The sequence below is a fragment of the Amblyomma maculatum genome, chromosome 5 (genome assembly GCF_055883805.1).
Source record: "Amblyomma maculatum isolate TAMU_Amacu chromosome 5, ASM5588380v1, whole genome shotgun sequence".
NCBI classification, from domain to species: Eukaryota; Metazoa; Arthropoda; class Arachnida; order Ixodida; family Ixodidae; genus Amblyomma; species Amblyomma maculatum.
Window position 1 is genome coordinate 90,573,489 of NC_139348.1, and position 26,377 is coordinate 90,599,865.

Genomic DNA, 26,377 nt, shown 5'->3' on the forward strand with positions numbered 1-26,377 from the left:
TCAGTCGAGGGTTAGAAAGAAATCACCCGAATATCATGTACAAAAGCTCTATCTTTGACGCGTGCGTCCAGTGCCGATAGTCAAGGGATATGCTTGGCGGCGTATTTCAGTTCGCGCAAATCTGTTCAGGGTTCAGCACAAACGCAAAGGCTGGCCAAATTATGAGAGTGAGAAGGAATCAATAATAACGGCGCTTGACTGGCAGCAACTGATTCAGTCTGGCGGATATCGATATCAATATCGAGGAGGAAGTTGGCTCTGGAAACTTATGCTGGGGAACGCGCCGGCACATACCGTTTGAGCGTTCAGATTCTTTTGTCGCAGCTTCTTGTAGACCTTGTAACTCTTCATCGCATGGCCGCACGTGTCCGATATTTGTGCATCTACGAGGCCACATGGAGGAAAGTAACTATGCTATTATATTCAGCGCGTGACGCAATCATTCGCGCTACCTTGTCTTGTTCTCGCAACCATATACGAGCCATTGCTTAAAGTACTTTAAGTAAGGGCTCAGGGTATTCGACACCGCCCAACAGTATTTAACAGGTATTTGAGACCCTCCGCGCCCGAATGACCAAGGTCTGCATGAGTACGAAACAAGCAATCATTTTTTTAACTTTTCAGTGGCAGTCGGAACAGTTCTATAATTTCGACAATTTCGAAGTGAGATTTAGTAAGAACCACTGACGTGTCTTCTAACGCGACAAATAAAAAAATATGTAAAATCAAAAGCAGTACACAAAGGATGGAATGATTTTTAAGGCGAAAACTTTTCTAGGCTATGTCGGCAAAGTCGTGTCCGCAAAACGTGTACGCAGCCGTTCTGCCGTTCTCGGAAGAGTTAGCATCAAACGAATAGCTGCGATCGATAGAGGATGATATGAGGATACGGCAGACAAAAAATATGCCAATAGGATGATTAGTTCTCGCGGCTCCTTTCGTGGACAGCGTCCACGTTTAGTGTCGTCAGAGCAGCCTCGCTGCCAGGTACAAACTAATAACAATAAGCTGTTTGATGCAGGCTGTTATTCGGAGTGCACGCGTTGATTCGTGTAAAAGCAGTGGAATCGGCTGACGTGAATCTGTTGATTGATTCCTGCTTGTTTCCACAACATGGTGGCTGGAATGCACGTGTCGTTCCCCGCACCTCCTCTCCCGGCGATAAACGTTGATGTTACTGATTTGAGGTTAATCGTACACACTCACTTTTAAAGCAGCTACGAGGAAATTGTAACCCGTGGTGCCAAGTCGCTTTCTCAGATGCGTCGACACCAAGAACTCCCAGTAGCGCCAGGCAAACGTGAATCGCTTGCATCACGCTGTGGAATTTTGTGGCCTGTATAGGTGGGGGATGTATGAAGCAAGTGTGCGCCGCATTAATAAGTAGTAGCTATATTTTAACCAATAGCGGTGCAAGGTTTCTGAAAGAGAGCGGCAAACAAGTTGGTCCAAGAATATCGAGCTCATATAGGCAAACAAGGTGGTAAAGGTTGCTAATAATAGTACGTGCGGCAATTAAAAGCACGCAGAGAAAAACTGACACCAGAATTGTTCGAGAAGCAGAGCAGTGCATGTGATTCTCGCCGCCACGCAAATGATGTCACAACAGCAAGGTCAGGGACGTATCGACCTTTGAAGTACCAAGATACCTTGTTGGGCGAGTTGGTACATATTCATTATTAATTTAAACAGCCCGGACACGAAGACAAAGGACAAGATAAAAGAAAGCCACAGTACAAGCGCTGACTCACAACTATGCCTAAGCCCGAACCCAGATGCCTAACTCCAAAACCCAGATAAAAACAAACATGACAAAAACAAAACAATCACGTGAAACAACCCCTGGGTTCACCTGCTGTACAAAAAGTCACTCAAAAAAGACACCTCTTTGCTTGAAAGAGCTAGAGAAGTCGTGCTGACACACTTATTGTCCGTTGAAATAAAATGTGATTCCACTATCTCTCTCGTCATCTTCTCTTTGTGGCGATACAAAATCCTAACCTGGTCGAACTTAGGAGTGCACTTCTTCTTCCCCTTCTTCATTGTTTCACATGAATGGCAAAGAGAAGTCAGCAAGACTTCTCTTGCTCTTTCAAGCAAAGAGGTGTCTTTTTTTGAGTGGGTGCAGAAGGTGAGCCCAGGTGCTGTTTCACGTGATTGTTTCGTTTTCTTCATGTTTGTTTTTACGTGGGCCTTGGAGTAAGGGCTTAGGCATAGTTGTGAGTCAGTGCTTTCACTGTGGCTTTTTTTTATCTCGTCCTTTGTCTTCGTGTTCGCGGCATTTGAAGTGTTTTTGAAGTAGAAAATCTTCAAATGTACACTTAGCGCCTAGAATGAGACTGGATGCACCATTCCGTTTCGGCCGAAGAGTTGCCCAGGAACGCTTTGACGACTTTTGGGCACCTTCCCACAATAGACGTGTTTTCTTTCCAGACATTACACTCGTTTTCTGGACATTAACTTTTACACGTACCCCTGTTTTGGTTTTCCCTTCTAGGTCATTTGTCACGCTCTGCAATTCGTCCCCTCTGTTACATAGTGAGGCAATGCAATCAGATTATTTCAGATTACTAAAGTGTTTTCTATTTAACCTCCAGCGTCTTCCAATCCAGCTCTCTGAATGTGTCCTGTAAGCACACGTTGAATAGCCCTGTAGAGGGTCGTGTCTCCCTGTCTTGACAGCTTTTTTTCTTATGCTGTATTAAATGCCCTATATTGCATGACCATTATATATTACCCCAGCACGGCTTTAAAGAAAATTAAATTATCTGACCTCACGAACAGGACTGATTCCGTGTTGTTGTTCTTTCCTTTTGAGCAATATTTCGTCAGCTAGCCCTCAAAGGTTACTGAAGTGGACCCTGCCTTATACTCAAAAAACAATCACTGGTTTCTTTGCTACATCTTTACTTTTTACGATTTGTTTGATTTCTTTTACTGTGATCTTTGCTTTATTTATAGCGCAGTGCAACAGACATTTCTTTGGCTATTTCATATCTGCATTGTGGTTAAGGCGTAAAAAAATTCAGTATAGTGATAAAAAATAAAGGACGAAGAAGTCTTACCTTAGGCTAATGAAAGTTTTCTTGTACTTTGGTGCTTTGGCGGATGTGACGTATCGTTGAGCAAGTTTGAAACCAAAAAAGATGCAGACGCGGAGCATTTTCACCGCGCACATGTGTTTTTCCAGCTTTTCTTTCTTTTTGTCTGCACTTTGGGGATAATAGAGAGCGTTCATTGTATCTGAGAACAATGTGTGCCTTTTCTAAGCGCAGCAAAACGATGCAGTTTTAAAAGTGCGCATGTGGCAAAGCTACTCATTATTGTCATCGGACTGCAGCACTCGGTCGCTTTTCGTTAATAAGCTTACATGAGCATCACAGGGGATCATTAATTCTGCAAAATTGGTTTGCGGATATGTAATTGCTTGAAATTAGCTCGGCATAACTGTATGCGAGTGATTTCAACTTTCCCTCATCGACCAATTTTGCCCCTTTCTGACTTCGCTCGGATATTTCCGCTTGGACCTGATCTGTGCACAAAAGGCGATTCTCACCTTCCATTGGTGTGTCCCTTCGATGGGCTTTGCTGAAGGCGACCCTGGTCTGGCCGATAGACTCGTTCATTGGGTGTGAGCGGTGGGCTTTCGCATACACTTATACTGCAGGCAGCTAATAAGCGCATTCGCAGAGCGCTACGTGTCTAACCGCATCTTGCTTGCCTGCGCACGCTGCGTGAACATCACAGGCTACTCTGACATGGCGGCGAGCGGGGTGTTCCTGCTGTCTGCTCTGTACTAGGGGAGAGAGATGGAGAAGAGAACAAGAGACGGAACGAGGATAACACTCATTTATAGCTCTCGTCTCAGATAGCAAAACAGCGCCTTTTAGACCTTTAGGCCTTGTGGCCACTGGACGGCAGTGCCTAAGAACTGGGGATCATTTTATTAGAGGGCGGGGATCAATCTGATTCAGATCCGAACGCAGTCTGTGTCTTTCCGTCATAAAACCAGGGCACTAAAACAGCAAGTGTACGATTGCCTCCTCACAGGCATATGTTTCACAAGCAAGGCAGTCGGTCAGCCCGATCCGAAATACGTATTGCTGTGTAAAAGCAACACCGAGCCACTACAAACGAAACAGTAATGTGGCTTAACGTCGTGGCACGTTTTGGAGGAGACGAAGGCGCAGTCTCGGGGACCAGTGCCATGAGGCACAGTTGAGAAATGTGCCCGTGTGAAACAGAGAAAGTGTCATGTTCAGTACCAACCTGCGAAGCCCGTCGCTGCGGGCATATTGGGCGGCCTATTCCGCGTGGTGGTCTTGTGATGGCACAGTTTCCTTCTAGACATTGAAAAAGGGTATTATGAGCTTGCGAGATGCCACCATAGTAAAACCCACGAATATCTGCGACGGCTTATTATTGCAAACCACGGCTTTCAGGCCTAGCAGGGCTATAGTTTGGAATCAGTGAAAAATGGCCATTCGTGTGGCGTTTCTTGGCCGATCAACTCAACTGCAGCCCATAGGGAAGCTATGGTCCGCATCAGTTGAGAAAATATGGCTGATCGTCTTCACTATCATCAAGATGACCTAGCCTGGACCACCACAGACTCTGCGGAAATCATGAGTTCACTTAGCCATCCGTGTAGACATGTATGCGATGAAGGGGCTTAGAATGCAGATAATAAACGTGATCTGTTTAAGAGCAGCCACTAATAAACCAGCTTTCTTTCTTCTTAGTTTTAGGGACAAGAAGAGGCACCCAAGGTTTCTAATGACTCTATAAGGGTGAACACGAAATCGGGTGAATTTCAAGGGAAGAAAGGCAATATTACCATCTGGGACCACGACGTCTACAGTACTTCGTTACCTGAAGAAATGCGAGGTGATGAAAGGGACCCGAGTGAGTGAGTGAGTGAGTGAGTGAGTGAGTGAGTGAGTGAGTGAGTGAGTGAGTGAGTGAGTGAGTGAGTGAGTGAGTGAGTGAGTGAGTGAGTGAGTGAGTGAGTGAGTGAGTGAGTGAGTGAGTGAGTGAGTGAGTGAGTGAGTGAGTGAGTGAGTGAGTGAGTGAGTGAGTGAGTGAGTGAGTGAGTGAGTGAGTGAGTGAGTGAGTGAGTGAGTGAGAGAGAGTGAGTGAGTGAGAGAGAGTGAGTGAGTGGAGCGAGCGAACGAGCAATATTCGTTCTCTGGGGAGAAAGACCTGGTGTTTCTGCTTTTCTTTCACTGGACTTCTTTTATTTTCGTGCATATTTTTTCTTTATTCCAGACATTCGCCCTTTGCATAAACTAATTTCTCGCAAAGCTTCTATTTTCGCATGGAATGCCAGTGCCGTGTTTCATCCGTCGATCTTTGATACGACCGGGTGAAAAACTTCCGGAGAAAGCACGTCTGAAAGGTAAGAAGCGCAGGAGTGAGTACCATGTGTCGGCCAAAAGGATAAGTCATATAGGGGAAGGAGATAAAACACCCGGTACGTTACCTCAGCAGATAAGGCGCTATTCAATACTCAGCACGCCGTTGCCGCGGCGATCTCGTCTCCGTGTGCCAGAAAACATATATGGCCGGCTTCGTGAGTGTCTTTTTCGCTCGGGAAACAGGCTCTTGAAATAGAAAAGCTTTTCCGCATTCGCGGCTACGTGCATGGTTTGAACGAAAGCACAGATATCTTCGCTCCCTACCCGAAGTGGCTCCGTATGCTCCACCACTAGGCTGAGACTGAAGCCCTGTACTGTGCTCATGTCCGTGCCAAGGTTCAGTGACCACGACCGCCAAGGACGAAGTCACCTGTCGAGTTATGTACAGTCTGGGATGAAGTCGAGCGTCTCTCAAGCTCTTTCCATTCTTATATTAGATGTCAGCAGCAATGTCCCAGACTGCACAAGACTTAACGACCTTTATTTTCAAAGAAGATTGTGAAAATATTTGTGAGAAAATTGTGGGAGTCGTGGTCTTTAATGCTCGCGCGGACTATGTGCCCGAGGAAAGTAGCAGAAGCGAAACTCACTTCGTAATTGTGTCCGAAGATAAACTGGTATAACTTGAAGCCTCCCATCTGTAAACAAACGTGAATTATATTAGTTTCCTGTGCCACTGGAAGGACCCTGAGCCGCTGTTTGTAGTAGTAGCCGACATGCTGACCGGGCTTCGTTAGCTTACTACTTTGAAACGATGAACAAAAATTGCACGAGTCAGGTAAGAACAAAGGTAACGGCGTACTATTGCAGCGCCATCGTTAGTCGCCGAAACGGCGGCTTTCATAATTTGTGACAATTATGAGACTAGAATAAGCGCCACTCTTGTTTGTATCCATAGCATTTTCTTCAGCCGGAGGGCAATTTTTATAAAATGAAGTCTGAAAACTTCTCCTGTTCCACCTGTTGATTTATTTTTCCCCGGAAAGGAATTAACATTTTTATCGCCATGAAGCGGAAAACTACTTTGTTTTATTGAAAGAATAGCGAGACACAAACATCTCGTTATGCAACAACGTCGGGAGTCAAAGCAGCACATATGGTGCGAGCTTTCGGTTGTTAAGTCCTGTTGGTGATCAGCAAGACAGGCTGTACTTAAGCAGTGTTTCGTGCTATACGCAATTTGTTTTTAAATGCGATTCGCGGAGGAGATGAATAGAACAGAATAATCGGCAACTACTTATGTTTACTTTATTAGCCCAGGATAGCTTAAACAAGCATGTCGCATACAGAAATAGCCTTTGGTAATGATGGCTTCATTACGGAGTGGCAACAATATCTTTTTTATGTTCTTTTGCGGCCTGCGTGACCTTTGTCATCTCTTTGCACTTCCGCATCTTTCAGAACCCGGGCAAGCAATTCCTCACCCCAGGTCAGAAAGAAACAAACAAACCAGGATAGCCGCAGTGGTAGTCCTCTAGAGCTGTGGCTACTCATTTTGATGTGCCGCAGCCTCTAGTCCTTCATAGCTAGTCCCCGTTGAGGTATAGTTTAGCGGGATTCCCGGAAATAAAAAGCCAGAAATTAAATCATGCATGCAGTATAACTCATCCTCGTTGCGCTTCAGCCACATGAATGCACGCAGGTCAAAACATGTTTGTCCGTACAGGGCTTTGTTCCTAAAGACGCGATAGAAAGGTGTCATAGCAATCACACTAACGCCTCTGTCGTGATTGTATACAATCTCCTTCGGCTCACCACTAACCTCAAGAAACCTCTGGGTTCGCGAGCGTATCTAGCCTTCGTTAGGAAATGCGCAGTAGGGTACGACCACTCCCATTGGCAGCAATTTGCGTTTAGTGTAAATATGCCTGAGTGCGTTTAATAAGCCAGTCAGAGAAAAATGTTCGGGTTAGCTTAATTGGTATCATGAATATTTGTTCTGGGTTCGGATTCGATACATCGAACAGCGATTATTTTTTTGTACGATGAAAAATTCTCGCTTTCTTAGCAGCAGAAAATAAACTGTGTTTCACAGGCCTCGCTTTGTTCCGTGGTTACGTTACCTCACTCATGCCGGGTTAAACTTGTGTTAAACCTTTTCCGCATTTACGTTCAGGGTAAGTCAAATAAATAAATCTTACCGTGTTCTTTGTAATCGTACGAGTGAAGCATCTGAGGATTTTTCTCACCTAGAAGGGAAGCATGGAGACGAGAATGGGCTGACAGACGTAGGAACCGGGAAGCATGCATGTATTGTATCTAAAATTTAGCTGTCGGTGCCGGTCGACACTCTAATGAAGCACATATACCCTGCACTAAATAACCGTGAACCTGGGACAATTTGCGCTGCTTTTCTTTACATATGTCGGATTGAGACAGAATGCACTCTCTACGGGATAGAAGCCCTTCCCACATGCCTCCAATTAACCCGGTGCTGGGTGAGCAGCGGATACATAATCTCCAATACGCAAACGTTATCCTCATTCATAAGAAAGGGGACGCTAAGGACCATAAAAATTACGGACCAATCAGCTTATTGTCTGTTACGTATAAGGTATTCACTAAGGTAACCAATAGAATCAGGACAACCTTAGACTGCAATCAAGCAAAAGATCAAGCAGGGTTTCGGAAACGGTACTCTACTGTCGATCATATCCATATCATCAATCAGGTGATAGAAAAATGCTCGGTATATAACCAGCCCTTATACATAGCATTCATTGATTACGAAAAAGCATTTGACTCAGTAGAAACCTCGGCGGTGATACAGGCATTGCGTAATCAGGCGGTAGACGAGCCGTACCTGAAAGTGCTGGAAAATATATTTAGTGGCTGTACAGCAACCGTAGTTCTGCACAAAGAGAGTAACAAAATTCCCATAAAGAAAGGTGTTAGGCAAGGAGACACAATCTCCCCAGTACTATTCACAGCTCGCTTAGAGGAAGTATTCAGAGACTTGGAATGAGAGCAGTTAGGGATAAGGGTAGATGGCGAATACCTCAGTAATCTGCGATTTACTGATGACATTGCCTTGCTAAGTAACTCAGGAGATGAACTGCAAAGAATGATTGGTGGCCTAGACAAGAAAAGTAGAAAGGTATACGCTTTAAAATCAATATGCAAAAGACTCAGGTAATATTCAACAGCTTAGAGAAGGAACAGCAGTTTACATTAGGTAGCGAAATACTAGAAGTAGTAGGCGAATATGTTTACTTAGGACAGGTAGTAACCGCAGATCCGGACCATGAAAAGGAAATAACAAGAAGAATAAGATTGGGATGGAGCGCATTTGGCAAGCACTCGCAGATTATGACTAGCAGCTTAACGGTATCGCTCAAGAGGAAAGTATACAACAGTTGCATCTTACCTGTACTCACGTATGGGGCTGAAACGTGGAGGCTAACCAAGAGGATTCTACTTAAGTTGAGGACAACGCAGAGGGCTATGGAACGAAAAAATGGTAGGGGTAACATTAAGAGATATGAAATACAGGAAGCTTGCAGAGTGGGTCAGAGAAATAACTCAAGTTACCGACATTCTAGTAGAAATAAGGAAGAAGAAATATGCATGCACAGGCCATGTAGTGCGAAGAGAGGATAATCGATGGTCGCTGAGGGTAACAAACTGGATTGCAAGGGAAGGAAAGCGTAGCAGGGGGCGGCAGAAAATTAGGTGGGCGGATGAGGTTAAGAAGTTCGAAGGGGTCAAGTGGATGCAGCTAGCACTGAACCGGGTTAATTGGAGAAATGTGGGAGAGACCTTCGCCCTGCAGTGGGTATAATCAGGCTAATGATGATGATGACTCTCCAAAGGCTTCCTTCCGCACACGTAACTTGCTCTCTCTCCCCATCACCGCCCAACACTTAACCTTCGTCTAACATGTAATGGTGAAGGTATTTTAGAAGAATTATGTATTATCGCATATCAGTGGTAAGGTTGCTAAATAATAACATTGTGAGGACGTACTATGCACACGATGCAGCATACTGGTAGACATTGAAAGGCAGACAAGCATTGAACTGTAATTATCGGGAATTAAAGTCTAGCTATTTTCTCTCTCTTGTGGATGCTTTTAGCGACAATGGGGCATATTCATGTGTATTTCTGCCCAGAAAAACGTGTTTCGTTGACTGCTCATTCATCATGGCGCGCTATTAAAGGGAAGCTGCACCGGTTTTAGAATTTGATGCGCTTCAGAGGGTCGAATCTGCAGGGTTTGTATGTTAAGTATACGAAATATTTTGGCTTTAGCTTTTGAAATAGTGACGTAATCATCGATTAAAGTTGCTACCCCGTTCAGGCTTCTCCGCAGTGCACAGCGCTGGAGGGGGGGATGACAGTAGCAGACGACAGGAGCACGACAGGCGGTAGTGACGTCAAGGACGGCGTATACCTCTCTTCCGCTTCTATTGCCCGAGCAGGCCGCGGATCACCTGTCGCTTGCAGGCTACGCAGTGCAACCGTTTTCTTGTCTCGCGCTTGTTTTCTTCTTGCGACCGTTACCGCAAGCTTTTTCAGTGCATCTTGCATCGTTCTTCATGAAAAGAACGACCATGCCGTGGTTCTGCGCAGCCTGTGGCTGCACGAACACTGGCGGCCGAGAGGATGTCGCGTTTCATAAATTCCCAAAGGAGCGCAAGCTATCGGCGCAGTGAGTTGCCGCGGTAAAGAGGAAGGATTTCAAGCCTACAAAATCGTCGGTGATCTGCTCAGATCATTTTCGCGACAGTGACTATCACCAAAGCTTGTCGTTGATGCGATCTTTTGGGATACCGATCAAATCTGCGCGATTGAAAACCGGTGCTGTGCCTTCTGTCTTCGCACACAAGAGCACCTCTCCGCCGCCAAGAGCTGCTTTCGCAAAAAGAAGAAAACTCGAAGTAAGAGGCCCAATACATATTGCTCTTCTGTTCTGTTTACGTTTTTGTTCTGTGGGGCAGATGGGTTGCCGGGCATATGAAGGCACAGGTGAAAGTAAAACTATTCAGTATTGGCGCCCGCTGACGTGGCTGGAAAACTGTAAGAAATAATGTCAGAGAGTAGGACTTTTTTTTTTTTTTTTTAAGAGGAGGGAGTGGGTAATTAGTGGAATGTGAGGAGTGCCATACCTTCTCCACGCGCTTATGCATAGCCAGGAACCCCAACGCCGCACCCAGTGCACGAAGTGCGCGCCGTGCTTCGTAACTTGAACCGGGAGAACGCAAACGACCGCGCTAGCCGCGCGCGTCGGACTGGGACGCGTTATATGTCTCTGTCAGTGGAACAAGGACACACGCTAGACTTGCAACTGAATTTTACTCCGAAGAGGATGCGTTTATGCATTTTTTTATCTTCCTTGGTTGCACCTGGATAAAGATAAAAAAATGCGTATAAACTCGTTCTTTCCGGAGTAAAATTAAGTCGCAAGTCTAGTGTGTGTCTTGTCCCCCTGCCTTCTGTGTTCATCTTTCTTTTGAACTACCCACTGTCAGACTCATTTCAACAACTATCCCAATTAAGAAAAGAAATCTGGGCAGCTTGATGTCTGTGGTCGAAGTCGCGATGTTAAGCGCAGCTAAATGAAGTGCGCTAAATTCGCGACATGGCAGCGCGTGACTGCCGATAGCTGTCCTAGCGTTTCGGTATTTTTACCGGCGTTCTAAATGGGATTACGCACGCGCAGCAAGGCAGCGGCCTGGCTTCTCGTCGATACCGCGCTCCCGCGTTAATTTGCTAAATCCCGCCAGAATAAAATGTATGCGTACTCGAGGTTGCGGGAGCTGAGAGCATGACTTTTGCTGCTCTTGCTGACATATAAATGACTAAATTCACGCAACAAAACTAGGGCGACGGCTGTCTGGATGAGTTCATTTGTTTACAATCGGCACATCAAGCGCATTGATGTGACACTGCTTCGTTCGAGTCAGGCAGGAGATTTAGGGCACGAGTAACGCAGATATGTTCAATTGAGATCGGATCACAGGCTCATACAGCAGTGCAGCGCAGCGGTACGTACTAGTGTGAATTTCCTACGCGGGAAAAGGTTAGCGCTGTCTCCTCGCTCGTGATGTCGCCGCTGCCGCCAGTGTCACCTTGTTCCGAAGCCGCCGCTGGTTCGAACAAGTACGGCTCAATATCATATTCCCCTGAGCAGCGTGATCGTTGCATGTTCAGCGGCATACATCCACAGAAAAGCACGTGCGTGCATGTACAATCGCTTGGACCGCCGCTACCACTCAATGGCACGCCGTCATTGACGTCACGGCGCGCTTGACCAATCAGAGGCAAGAGCGCCACTTTCAAAACGCTCCACGGCGTTGGTGCACGTTTTTCTCATTAAAAAGTAGTTTGCGGTCGCTTATGACTAAATTTAACGTCGTATTCGTGTTCAGGGGGTCGTAAACTATATATCTGTATTCCGAACTCTTTTTTGTTTAAAAGTGATGCAGCTGCCCTTTAAAGAGAAATGCCTGTTTCCTCATTGTTTTTTATTTTCTATATCATTTCGCTTAGATTGGGTGCAATTTTTCCCAAGACCCCCCCCCCCCTCCCCCCCGCCGTTGCCAACAGCGAATCTTGCCACTGCTCGCCATCTGAAATGTAGAGACGGTGCATCATTTTTCCGCAACGTGCACTGTACTCACTGTGTTCTGCCGCCTGCAGATAGCTTGGAGTTCTCGTTTCGTCGAGGTTTTTTCGTTGCACTTTCTGATCCTCCGCCGGAACTCATTTTGCATCTGGACGAATTATTTCTAGTTTAATTGTTTGCTAAAAAGCGTCTTTTCGCTACGATGTCATCTTTCCAAAACCAGAAACTGAACAAGTACATTTTTTTTTAACGAAAATATGTTTCGGAACGCATTTTGTTTTCCCTCATATTCTAGAATAACGCCATAAAGATCACTACATACGGGGAGATCGTCTCCAGGGACGCGTGTTGTTTTCTTCTAAAAATGTTCAAAAATGTACTCCATTCGGTTTCTCTGTAAGCCTTAACTACTCGCTGGCAGGGCAGGACAAACTTGTAAAGCGAAGTCTTTTTTTTTTTTTTTTTGTGCTGCAAAAGGTCGAGCCAATGTCATCGGTGTGTACATAACAATAAATCACAATATTCCACTATTTTCTTACAAATAAAAGTAAGGTCCAAGAAAGCTGGACTCGCTGGAAAATGAAACGCTGTCGACATTCCGGCAAAGAAAATCGCGACGCACTTGGTGTCGTCATCAATCCTCTTTGAACGTCCCAAAGTGACGTAAAACCTTGACGAATAATTTTATAGCCGCCCGGGTTTCGTTAACCTGCACTCACATTGCCCAGTACACGGGCGCCTTACGCCACGGCCGGGATCTAACCTGCGAACAACGTGTCTTAAGGGCATTTTCTAGCCGTCCCACGTGGTTAAATCGCTGTCCACCTCCTCAAGTTTGGCAGTATTTATTCAAGAGTGCTCAGCTAATGCTAAGCCTACGGGCACTGTCGCTGATGATACACTGCTGCATGACGAATTTAACGCTTGTATGGAGCATTCCTCTGCTCCTTTTTGTTTACCTTCAGAAAGGTGATTACAACTTTCCACATGCATCGTTTATAACAATGAAGCGGACGGCAAGAGTTAAAGATCTGGGAGCTCGGCACGTGCTTGAAATTTGGCGTCTTTATATCTGGAAGCGATTTCCCGCTATATTATGGTCGGATAGAATGCAGGAAAGAAACGATTCAGATGCCTCTCGAAAGAGGACCTTAATCCTGACGCGGTGGTTAACCTGATCAAGGCACGATGAACAGCATTTCATCTCCCCACCCTGTATAGTCACTCTCCCCTGTATAAGGGTATTTATCTACGACATGGAGGGCTTGCTTTTAGAAGCATCTGCCTCTCTTTTTCTTTTTATTTGTATTCCACTATAGAAATTAAGTAAATTCTGCCTTCGTACTTTGTGCATAGCTGCGTTAGTGTTTCGAAAGGGTGACCTCAAATTGGGATCTTTGCGCGCTTTACATCCACGAATCAGTTTTTGTTCGGGTGTTTTGAAGCTGACCTCGCCTTCACGTAACACAGAAAAGACGAGCTATCAAAGAGTTCGTTCGGAAAGAGTGAGCACCTCTCGTGCCAGCTAGCGGGAAAGCGCTCCCTCTATTTCACAGTGCTGTCCAGATACTGCCAACCTGACCGTCCGGACCCCTGTCCTATCTTCCTTTCACACTATCCTCTTTCGTCTAGCTTTCGTTCCTACCCTAGTTTTGTTGAGGGGAGGGTCAAAAGTCACTGTGGCTTCACGAGGCCCACCCGAATAGCGCCACAAGATGGAAAGCAGATGAACTCAGAAAGCAGCCAGCTAGCTCAATCTTGGCTGCAAGTAGCCTCAGAGATTGGCAACTGAAACGGTGCCATCTGAGTAGCGTCAAATAGCATCAACTAGCTCAACTAGAGCGTGCAAATCGCTCCCGTTGCGAGCCGAGTGTTGTGCCTGACGCTGAAAGTAGAGGAGGTGTTGGCGAGAATATTAGGGGCGATGTCATCACAATTTCTTTCTTGCATAGGGAAGCTAGAATTAGATATCCACCACCACACAAAGCCCTAACAAAGGAGGAAGCGACCGGCTGGCGCAGATTACAGACCAACTCCTTTCCTAACCTACACATACTTAATAAAATGTTCCCGACACAATACAGAGCCACCTGCCCTTGGTGCGATGCCACACCTACACTTTATCATATCACGTGGGAATGCGAACGCAACAAAGCATTCCACCAACACGAAGACCCGAGTGCGGAGCAATGGGAGAGTCGGCTCACCAGCGGCGAGCTCGCGACCCAAAGGGCCTTAGTGCAGCACGCGACTGATGCAGCACGACTCAGTGGAGCCTTGGAATAGGGGCCCACCCTTGCTGACGAGAAGCCTCAAGTCGCCAGCGCCAGAGAAGACGACGGAGACTTCACAACCGCGAAACCCTTGAAATATCCGATAAAGTTTTCACTCACTCACTCACTCGAGCTGATGCCATCCCTGCCGAGTATGGTCCCCTACGTGCTCGCGATACGCACAGGATTAACTGTGTCCACGATTTCTTTTAAACTATTAGCATGTTAGGTCTGGCTCAGAAGAATTATTAAATATTTTTGCCCCTTTTAAAGTGTTTTTTTTTCTTGTGACGTGGCATTATGGTATTATTAATTATTAATGATATGACTATTATGGTATTTAATTTCGAAGCATACGGCGAAATTGCAGCCCTTTTCACATTAAACTGTGCTCAGTGAACATCAATCGTGCTGTTACGAGGACTAATAAGTGCTCTACCACGTTGTGAAATCCCTGTGGAATTGCTTGCTTTCTTTTGAGATCCCCCAAAACGGTTTTACATAAATCACAAGAACTCTACTCCTATCTTTGCAGTGCCTATAGGTAGGAGCGAATTGCTATATTAGCCATTCCTCGCTGTATCTTAGACTCTGTACATCTATGCCATATTACTAAGACTACCCTCACCATATGGCAGCATGGGTTTTAGAATGTTAAAAGTGGCAGAAAAAAAAAAAGGGCTTTTCCCGACGCTTAGTTCTACGCCTGCCACGCCTGCTGTTTGTTGTCCAATATATTCGAAAAATTGTTCATAGCAAAATATCTGGAACGCGTGGGTTCATCGGCTGCACGCATGAACGAACTGATGATGTCGTTGTTGTTTCTTATTTGAAATGCGGACCCACCATGAGCTGCTCGGTAATCTTCAACGCCACGAGGTTGAAACCATTCCGCGTTTCACGCCTGCAGGCATTTTCGGTGTTGGTAACTGCGGGACAGGCAGGATTAAAAGTTTCATCAGCTATGTAGAAACAATGTTTAGCTTTGCGACTAGAGGACTCTGAAACGCAGGCCTAAACAAAAAAAAATTTTTGAGGAACACTTAAGTACCGCCTAGAGGATTCTCATTCGCATACTACATGCACGCACTCTGCTGCTCGCTTAAGAGCGCTGAAAGAAATGAAGCCAGACAGAGCTGTACACAATCAGCGAACATCATTCGAAGCTACAACCTTTGGGTTAGGAACCTATAGCACGCATCCCACTAAGCCAGCACAGCACATGTCTTGGGTGCATGAAATTAATACCCTTAGTGGAAGGTGGCGTCGGTTCACGTGCGCGAACCGGGTGCGCGAGGCACTGGGGAGAACGGACAAGTGGGTGGTGTCGTGCCACCTCTTCTGCGCATGCGTAGGTCACGCGCTTGAACGAAGGCAAGTAGAAATAAAGAGCAAAGAAAATTAACAGTGTAAAGAAGAGCTGTTGGCGATCTATGCAGTCGCTACGAATTACCAACGTTGCCAACGAATTACGTGGCGCATTACCATCGAATTTACCCGTCCGTCTATCGCCGGCGAATTTGCTAGGCTACACAACTTGACGCTCACTTTGTTCTCCGTAATCGTAGCGCCTTGCACGCCGAAAAAAAAAAAAAAGTATTTCTTGCTTTTTACTCTAATGCGGCGATGACTGACAGATAGCTGATAGCGGCTGAGGTGGTTCTTACATGCGTTCATATTCTCTTCCCGTAGCAGTCGTTGCTTGGTCGACACAATGGCGAGGTCTTTTTTTTTTTTTACTTTTTTTTTTTTTTTTTTTTTTGCAGTGCGTGCTCTCGCAGCGTACTTTCAGGTCGGATGCCCTACTTCTGCGACCAAACAGTTCGCCTTGTCTCTTTTTCTCTCTCTAACAAGCATACATACGTAATTTAATCTATTCGCCTGTCGTATAGGGAGCACGTACTAAATATAGCGCTGTCAATGCAACTAACGACAAAAATATTAAATGATGAAAATAAAGTAAGTCGGATACCAGAGTAAATGTAAGTGCACATATAGCCCCCTCTATCTCGTCTCTCTCTCTCTCTCTCTCTCTCTCTCTCTAGTAAACTCGACCGTGTTTCAGTTTACTTACATTGTCTGCAAATGTAACGCTTGCGAATGCCTCCAGTGACGTCGAAATCACCGGCTTGGACGCTGTCAAGCATGCTGGATGTAGCGGCGACAAAGAGGGGCCACAAAGCCTTCAGCTCCATATTCACGGCTAATTTCTTTTTTTTCCCTGACGCCGTTTCAAGCGATGCGATCTCTAGTGGGTGACGTTTCCAAAAGCACGACACCCTAAAGAACAAACAGAACCTCTAAATCTCATCATATTGCAGAGCGCCAGCGCATATTTCAATGTCTTGGGGAGACATGGCTGCCCAAGCATGCGAGAACGTAGCAGCAGCAGCTGTTGCAACTGTTACGGGCTTTATTACGGTGACGTATAGAGAGAGCCGTTATTTGCTTCATTGTTTACAAACGATGCGCTTGCTTAGCGTTCTTTTCACAGTTCGTCCTAATTCTGCTCATTAACGAACCCCTGCGTTGGGACGTTGCGGCCTTATATTGCAGCTGTCAGAGTGCAGAGTGGGTCGGAGAAATAACTCAAGTTACCGACATTCTAGTGGAAATTAAGAAGAAGAAATGGGCAGGACATGTAGTGCGAAGAGAGGATAACCGATGGTCGCTGAGGGTAACAAACTGGATTCCAAGGGAAGGAAAGCGTAGCAGGGGGCGGCAGAAAGTTAGGTGGACGGATGAGGTTAAGAAGTTCGCAGGGGTCAAGTGGATGCAGCTAGCACAGAACCGGGTTAAGTGGAGAAATATGGGAGAGGCCTTCGCCCTGCAGTGGGTATAATCAGGCTGATGATGATGATGATGATGATGATGGTGATGATGATGATGATTGCAGCTGTCTAAGTTAGCTGCAGCCAAAGAGGTAGCGATGCATCGCTGCCATTTTTTAAGCGATAGCGCATTCAGCTCGCTCGCTCGAAAAGCTGTCAGTTGTAGTATAATGTAGTAGTCGGCACCGCATGTCGGTAATAATCTGGGGCTAGTTAAATAAATCCATATCATGATAATTTGTGGTTCTAGTGATTGATTATTGATTTGTGTCTGATAGGCGATCACTAGTATGAAATCATTGCAATTAATTGAATAATTGATGAATTAAAGAAATGAAAATTGAGAAACGTTTGGTCAAAGTCGTCAAAATGCTCTTGAAAACTTAATGCGTGATGGCGCTAATTAAGAAAAAATAAAGTATGCATTTCATCAATTAATTAATTGAAATAATTGTAAAAACATGAAAAACATATTCAGAGGTGTCAAACTGCTCAATATAGAAAGCCAATGTTTGCTGATGCTGAGTATCGGTGTATAAAAAGTAGAAAAGAGAAATATGAAAGCAATGATCGCAAAATTTAAAAAAAAGGGAAAAAGCACCTTTTGTGCGTGTGTGCGCGCGCGCGCGCGCGTGTGTGTGTGTGTGTGTGTGTGTGTGTGTGTGTGTGTGTGTGTGTGTGTGTGTGTGTGTGTGTGTGTGTGTGTGTGTGTGTGTGTGTGTGTGTGTGTGTGTGTGTGCGTGCGTGCGTGCGTGCGTGCGTGCGTGCGCGCGTGCGTGCGTGCTATCGCATCATATCTTTAACGATGGAGCTTAAATATTGCCCTCTTTTCATTTATTCCTTTACTTACATCCCAGCTGCTGCTTTGGCGAACCACTTGCTGGCGCGCTGTTTTTCCAAAGCCGGTTTTCAAGAGCTCAAATCGAGTTTAAAATCGAGGTAATGTTTATTATTGCGGCTTTGATTAAGTTCAGAAATCCGCGGCAGCGTTCGCTGGTTACCGCAGGTTTTGAATCATTTGCTGGATCATTCGTTGAGGCGACGGTTTCGTTCCATCGGGGGATGGACGACATATTTCTTCATATTTGTACGTCGACTATGCCCCTCTGGTTTGCTCTATAAATATGGTTCAAATATATACATATAAAAAAGGCCCATTTTCTGTGATCTCGAAAGGCGCATTCCAATTGTCAGCAGTCACAGCGGAGCACTAGCAGAAGCGACCAGCGTGGCAGGCTTTCAGAACGGGACTGCTCGTGCCGTACTTGCTAACCTAGCATGCGGAGTCCAACTTCACTATTTTTTTTTTTTTTTTCAACCGGCACCAGCGTTGCCGCCTGTGAGCGCCATACGTAAAACCCCCGTTCACAACATAGGAGGGCGCTAGATATCCATCGATAGCTACGAAGGTGATTAATTCGTACAGTATAGGACACGCATTCTCTAGGAAGGGGGACTGTCGGCGATGAGGGAGGAGGATTTTTCCAAGTCGAAAACAGACAACACTAAAAGCAAAAGCCTTCTCCAGATTCCGGTAGAAAACGAGTTACATGAATTTCTATAGTATGCCTTATGGCAAGTTAGCGAAAAAAAAAAATAATCCGTACAGTAAATCGCAAAAAAGAAAAAAAAAACGGCTTTTGAGCTAAGCTTGTCCGAGGAAATTCAGTTGTGAAAAGCCTCTTGCACCTAGGACAGAACACTCGAGATGTGTACAACTTAGTTCATTAGGTACGCGTCTTTTAAAATGTATAACATAGGAAAATGTAATCGGGGATAGCGTGTGTGATCTATACAGTCTCATATTTGAGGTGACAGGGATCTGCGAGAGAAAGGTGCGTAAACACTGCGTATTATACAAAACGTTAGATATGTACGTATGTAAATGGAAGTTGTTAGTTGCCACACGCAAAATGACTCGATGTTGTCAAATAGGTCAATGAGGGCAAAGAAAATAAAGATGGAAAACCCGTACTTAAAATAAAAGGGCACTGAAGAGTGAGTATAAAGTAAACTGAGTCGACACTGCATGCGTTATAATGATAAAGGCGGTATTTCACCCAAGAAGGGTATCTTGTGATAGAAAAGGCGGAGAAGTGAAATCTGAAAAATCGCCGACTCTGCAATCTGGGGTGCTTCGAGGCAGTTTTAGAAAAGGAATCGCTGAGGCTATATCCTACACAACCATTTACTTGAGAACAGTGATCACGGTGTTTTTCAGCCCTGATTGTGCAAGTTTGACACCCATGCAAACACCAATATGGCCGAAAATTGACATAAAAACAAAGTTTTACTTAGCTGCAGAAGCTGCATCGAGCTTTCCTCAGAGTACTTTTGAGTAGTTTTAAAAGATTCCACCTGTGATAAGAGCTCGCGGTTGCGTTTACGACGCAGCTTTATTTATTACGGACACAACAATGCTCCAAAATGCGAAAATTCTCAGCATCCAGCAGAAGCAGTAGAATATTGTATCTTAGTGCTGAATTCTATCGCAGGCCTTTTACCTTTTCCCATTTCCAAGAGCGGCATCGCCAGACAGAAATAGGATGGACCCCAAAGGAATAATGTTCAGACTAAAAGAAAAAAAAAATTGAATCTCGCTTTCTCACAATATCATGGCCGCTTGTGGAATAAAACGAGTTATAGCGTGGGTCACTTGTTCTTCAGAACAGTGACAGCAGGCGAGTTTTTCCTTTGTCGGCTGCCTCGTCGATTGTGTCCGTTTTATTTATTTGTATCCTCCCTTGGAGAACTAAAATTGGCAGCGCAAATGCTGCACGCTGTCTTCAATGCGTCCTGTACTCCTCCTGAACAGGAATCATGTCTCATATATAAAGGTGTCATAACCATTACGCAAGCACCACAGCCATGGCCCATACTGTCAGACTCGTGAGACATTCGGCCAGAGGCTGTGGGAGGCGGCGGGTTCTCCATCCTGGCTAGGAGGATAATTCAGACACACACATCGATGACGTTGTCCATGTTGGCCATTCCCATCAATTAGTGTCTGCACCTCCTGTACACACGCGGAGCAGAATACCAGTTGAGAACCCTTCCGCCGGTGGGAGATGTGGCAGCCGTCCGCTGTGTAGGACCCCGGTGCCAGGTCTCGAGAGAAATTTGAGGCCTCACAACCTGGGATAAATCTATATCATGCAGTGAAGAACACCAGCGTAGGAGGCAGCCCGGAACTCGGCCTCAGCCGACATGTGGGTATGCTGCGAGGCCCATGGCTGGGGTGCAAGGAGGGGATGATTGGAGGAGGAAGGTGCGGGTTCCGTATCCCCACTTTTTATTTTGGGGAGTTGTTCTCGGGCGGTCGTCCAAACAAAGCTAAAAAAACTCCCTGAAAGCTAGCCTGAGGACAGATAAACCTTTGTTGAGGTATGCGGATTTTCCTGTGTATCGGGGTAAAAATGATTCAAGAGAAAAAGAAAGATGTGCATTAGTGCAGTTATGAATTTTTTTTTTTCCGCGTCTACCGGTCCATATCAGATGTCTCCCCCTCCAGTCCGCCGTTGATCCTCTTCCCATCCATAGGGAGGAGGATTTCTTTTCGCAGCAGCCGTCGCCGCAGTCGAGGGTGGTCACCCTCCGAGGCACCTAAGCTTCGCTTCCCCCGGCGACCTAGTGCTCAGATAAATGCGCCCAATCTACCCAAGGAACGGACGTACTTTGATGATGCAGCTGAAGCGGGACCTTTTTCGACGTTCCGCTCAACAGTACTCGCTTAAACCCTGCTGCAAAGAGACGCGCCTGCAGTACGCTGTTGCCGCGGCGTCGCGTACTCGAAGGAACCTGTCGAGCACCATTTTAGACATTGCCTGCCTATATTATGTGTAGCTCTTGAAATGCTATTTGGTGCGAAAAGCACGTTGTTGAAGTGGACCAGCTCGCGCGCTTTCTTACTTGGGAGCCGACGCCGCCCAGTTCTTCGCTGCATGTGGTACGGCACGGCGACGGTGCGTCGGCGTTCCGCCGCGCCGCATGAAGTTCGAAGAGAAAGTTGGCTCCGTGTGGGTGGCCCTTAAAGGTGCATTTCGTGTCTATACTCACACCCTTCAGAAGCGGTGCATTAACGTGCTGCTGCACCATTTTAAGGGGTGCAGTGCTGCTTTTTGTGCCCATTAAAATGGATGACTACCTCAATGCACATTTTCATGAGTGTTTGAGTTATATATAGACACAGAAATGATGTTTTTACAGCTTTGGATCCAGAGTCAGACGCACTCCTCCATCCCCCCCCCCCCCCCCCTACACACACACACACTCCCTAGCCAAGCAGGCACGATTGCATGCGGCTTGGTTACAGCGGGACTCAATATTTCTCTCGGGCGATTTTACGTTCATCAGTATATGTGAGATTACAAAAACACCAATTAGCGGTTATCGATTAATGCAGTCGAGTTAAACACTTAATTAGAGGCGGAGCTTAAGTGCCCCCACAATTGCAAATAATTAATTTATACGATTCCTCTTTTCCAGGACCTGCGGTAGACAACGACAGCCGCTTCGTGACCGGAGCTACGGAACCGGTAAGTGCGTCCACCTGGCCAAGACGACTTATTGGAGAAAAATTCGCAGAACAGCAAGCATTTGAGGTCCTTATTTAATTCGTCACTCAATGTTAGGCATACGCGCCAGTCTCAGCCGCTGGACGGGGCAAATTACGTACAGGCGCTTCGCGAAAAAAATCAGGGGGACCTACTTTGATGAAACCTTTACTGTATGTTTCTCTCTTGTTCCTGTTTACTGCCCGCAAATACCGCTGCCATGCGGCATAAATGTTTTACGTACCCCGTTTTCAACTTCGCAGATTTCGTGATCTTGGTACAGGTAATCTACAGGGTCGTCCACTTCTAGCTAGAACACGGTCACTGCTTTTAAAGCAACATTGTATCTGACGCAGGCAGATATCGATGCAAAGCGATGCAAGCACACAGAGACACGGGTGTGCTGCTTCACATGGCCAGCCACTTTAGATTCGTGGGCCGGGTCGGATGCAATGTTGCTTTAAAAGCAGTGACCGTGTTCTAGCTAGAAGTGGACGAGACTTTACACGGGCAACTTTGCTTTTTGGAAGCCACAATCCCTTCCCGCGGGTTCACACCCTTTTCGCTCTCACAGATCTTGAATTTGTGCACGCAATCAGCGTCCGATTCACTTTCGAGGGTTCTGTAGTATTGTTAGTGATATCGTCGCCCCTTTAAGCGAACCATCGTCTGTGGCCCCGGACCGAGCCTCGATTTCGATCGGTTTGCGGCTTTCCCCTTTAAGCGAACCATCGTCTGTGGCCCCGGACCGAGCCTCGATTTCGATCGGTTTGCGGCTTTAAACTGTACCTTGAAAAGCGTTTTCAGGTGTTCATCTGCATCGTCTCTTCTCTCCTTTTTTTTTTTTTTTGTTGTTTCAGTGGCAGCGTATACTTCATTTGTAGCTGCGCCTTAAGTTCCTTGCTGCATCGTTCTACCTCCTCGTTAGTGTACTACGTGTATCAACATGTTGCCGCTTTTCCTACATTGTTACCCGGCAGTGCACATCACATGGATTGGCCATGCGGTGCCCATGCGGTACCTACATTGTTGCCCGGCAGTGCAGATCACATGGATTGGCCTGCGGTGCCCATGTGGTACCTACATTGAGCACGGCAGCACAATGTAGGTACCGCATGGGCACCGCAATGGGTACCGCATGGCTCATCCATGTCGTACCCATCGCAAACCGTGTGGTACTATTGATGACCTCGAGGATGATATTACGACGGCGCCTGACTAAAGTGGCTTCGTAAAAGCGTTTTAAAACAAGTCCAGGAGCTGTATACCCTCTTTCCACGTGCTATACGTTACATTTTTTCGCAATGGGTACCGCATGGCTTATTCATGTGGTACCCATCGCAAGTCATTTGGTACTCTAGATGACATCGAGGATGATATTGCGACGGCTCTTGCTATACGTTAAATTTTCCATATAACGTATAGCATATTCCGACAATGGCCCTTTACTTCATTATGTCCTTGTAAGCGATGTCACTTGTAAGCGGTTTGTACCTTGTGAATGCTTACTCTGTCTTCGTGATGATGGTGCTGAAAGACGGGCCAGATAGTACCATTTCGACGGGTTGATAGGCGAGGGCTGTTCTATATGAACATACGCTGAATACACGAGCGCCGCCTGCCCTCGAATGCGAGGAAGCACCAAACGACGGTTTGTGCAACTCCGTACAGAGGGCGCACGCATTGGTTGTAGGCAAGAAGGAAGGAATATTGAATTTTCCTACCTCCATGTGTTGTAGAAAAACCACATAATATGACCTCTGTTCTAGTTGTCTCTTGCGACCTATCCCCACCATCCTTCTTTCTTTCTTTCTTTCTTTCTTTCTTTCTTTCTTTCTTTCTTTCTTTCTTTCTTTCTTTCTTTCTTTCTTTCTTTCTTTCTTTCTTTCTTTCTTTCTTTCTTTCTTCACGCGTTAGATACGGAGTCCTATAGCTAATACACAGCTCGTTCGGTCGAAAAGCCCTCAGCGCAGTAATCGCCGCTGCTTGTCGGAAATAATCGGGAATTGCACAAAAAATCGTATCATGGTAATTTTTGGTTGTAGTGATGATTGATTGATGTGTTATAGGCAAGGAACAGTTAATAAAATCGTATTGTAATTAACTGATAAACTAATAAATTAGAGAAAATAAAAAATTAAAGAAAGGAAAAGCAGGCTCAACGGTGTCCAAATGCTCAGAATGAAAAGGCAATGCTTGTTAATGGTAATTAAGGATTTAGAGTTTGCAATTGGTTAATTAATTAATTACCATAACCTTATGAAATGAGAAATTGGAAAAATGTCTTAAACTGCTCAGAAGGAAAGCCAATGCTGATGCTAAGTATACGTGTATATAAAACAAATAAAAATAAAATTATAAACATCGTCTGCGTGTATGAAATGCCAGCGCGTCACACCCTTAACGGCGGAATTTATACTTGTCCCTTGAATTTTGTCCCTCAGTTCTTTTCCAAAGGTATTGTTATTACGTGCATCAATGTGCGTTTTTTGTACTCTCATTTCACACGCGCAGCATATTGAGCTGTTGGAGTAATCGAAAAAAAAATTTAAAAAAAAATATATTCTCACACGTGAACAGCAATCGAACGCATTTTACAGGCGCGAGCAGAAATTGTGAGCATATCGCAAATATGGCAGTATGTGCGCACACCCATCTGCTGATAAAGCATACGATAAGATCCGCGCATGAATAGCCGGTGCTGAGTAAACTATTCTTTTTTCGAATGCCAACTGCACATGTTGCACTCGTGCAGAGTGCTCAGGTGATAAGTTTGCTATTCCGTTTCCGGTTCACATTTCTCAATGTGATCTACCTCATGTATTCTCGTAATCCGATTGTAGTGTTCACAACTGGAGAGAAAAGGTAAACGCAATAGCGCGCCGTCGCCAGTGGTTAGATCCCTTTGCACACTTATTGATTGATTGGTTGATTGATTGCTTCTTACAATATTTAGTCCATTACGTCAGTTTATGAACGGTCTCTGTTATACTTGATGTCCTGGTAGTCTGAACATATTTGTCCCCGAGAGTCGAAGCCGGTTTCGTTATGTCGCCCCTTACCCGTATTCTTGTCTGAAACCTCCGTGGCGGTGTATAAACAGCATAAGCTGCGAACTCACAGCAGCAGCTTCCTGACCGATGTGGTTGCCATAGCTAAGGAGCCGTTAGAAGGGCGCACTTATGGAAACCTTCATTTAGCGCTCATAGCTTCAACCAATGGCGTAGGAAGATATTAGAGAGATTTAGCATACCGTGATCCGCGATCCGCCACCGCGACCCTCTACCGCTCGTGGGCGGGGCGCACAAGCTGATTGGTTCCGATGCGGCAGGTCAATGCGCCGACATCAAGTATGTGGCGCCATCTATCGGCATCAAAGTGATCTGGGCATGCGCAATGGAACGCGCGGTGGCGGATCACGGTAGCGGATCGCGGATCACGGTGTGCTAAATCTCTCTATTAACTGGGTATATAGCTAAGCGTGGTCCGCTTCCGTGGCGCCCGGTGACACCCAGTGACTGCAGCCGCGGCAGCGCGCAAGTCTGCCACGTCTAGAGCGGTCATCCGACAGCCCGCGAACATTATGTGGCAGGCGAGGTGTCACCATTAGCCTACCACCTTCTTAGACAGGCTCTGATGGAATCGGATCCCTCTCCCAAACGCATCATTTGGACTCCGGACCACCAGGGCCTGCGAGGTAACGAAGCCTGCCCGAGCGCGTATACTTACCGGGCTCCTCACACAGATTCCTCCGTCTTCGAGCATAGGCAACAGCTCCTGCGGTTTCGCAAAATTCTAATTGACTATTGCGAACAATGTCAGCTTTACCTGGCTCCTCAAGAGGGGTTAATTGAGTAGGGAAGACGAACGAACCCTGAGGCGCCTGCAGACCAACACTTTGCTGTGTCCTGCAATAGCTAAACATTTCGATTCTAAGATAGATGGGCGGTGTCCACACTGTGGGGAGACTTCCGATGTCTACCATATGCTGTGGGCATTTCAAAAGAATCCTACCATTTCCCCTACTCCTTTCCCCACCCGAGAGGCATGGGAGGCGGCCCTGCTCAGCTGCTCATCTGTGGGGTCCCAACGGGCTCTGGCGAAACGAGCGAGGGCGACCGCTTTGTCTAGTGGGGTCCCGGACTAAGGACTCCACTCATGTAAAGGGTCCTTTTTGGGCCTGCACACTCTCATTTTCTAATTAAATGTTTTTCACCACTACCACCCGCGAGCTGATGGCTTGTGGTTGCGCATCATGGTATATAACAGATCCCTGATCTTGCTCTGTTCTAGCTCTCTAATCTTATACACCGCTTTCACCCTGCAGTCACTGCAAACACGAAGGACAAACTACTGGGAGCTAGCATATACTAGTTATCAACGTTTTTACTAGACCAGCTAGATTAGCTTTCAGTCGAGCTGGACATTTCATCCGTCGGAGAAGCCTTTGAGAAAAGACACTAAATTTTGGCTGCACTTTTCTTTTTGTGAATGATGCGTAAGATTTGCCAGAACATTCTTGCAGGCTAGTTGGTGCATGGATTTTGCTGGATGCTAAGCGCGGGAAGACAGGACAACAGGAACACTGTGTCCTGTCTTGTTTTCAGTGTTCCTGTTGTCCTGTCTTCCTGCGCTTAGCATCCAGCAAAAAGATGCCTAAGACATTACTATACAGCTGCGCTGGAAAAAGATTAGCACAAGGTACTTGTGACTGGAGCAGAAAAAACTGCGATAC

At 46.0% G+C, this 26,377-nt stretch overlaps 1 protein-coding gene across 1 annotated transcript in view; it reads left to right on the plus strand.

The window, feature by feature from the left end:
* The window catches only part of sick (sickie), an 819,067-nt gene that overhangs the window by 436,072 nt on the left and 356,618 nt on the right, over positions 1–26,377 (plus strand). Inside the window, exon 8 of the mRNA XM_084603878.1 lies at positions 21,597–21,624. Coding sequence (XP_084460004.1) covers positions 21,597–21,624 — 28 coding nt within the window. The remainder of the gene's footprint in view (positions 1–21,596; positions 21,625–26,377) is intronic.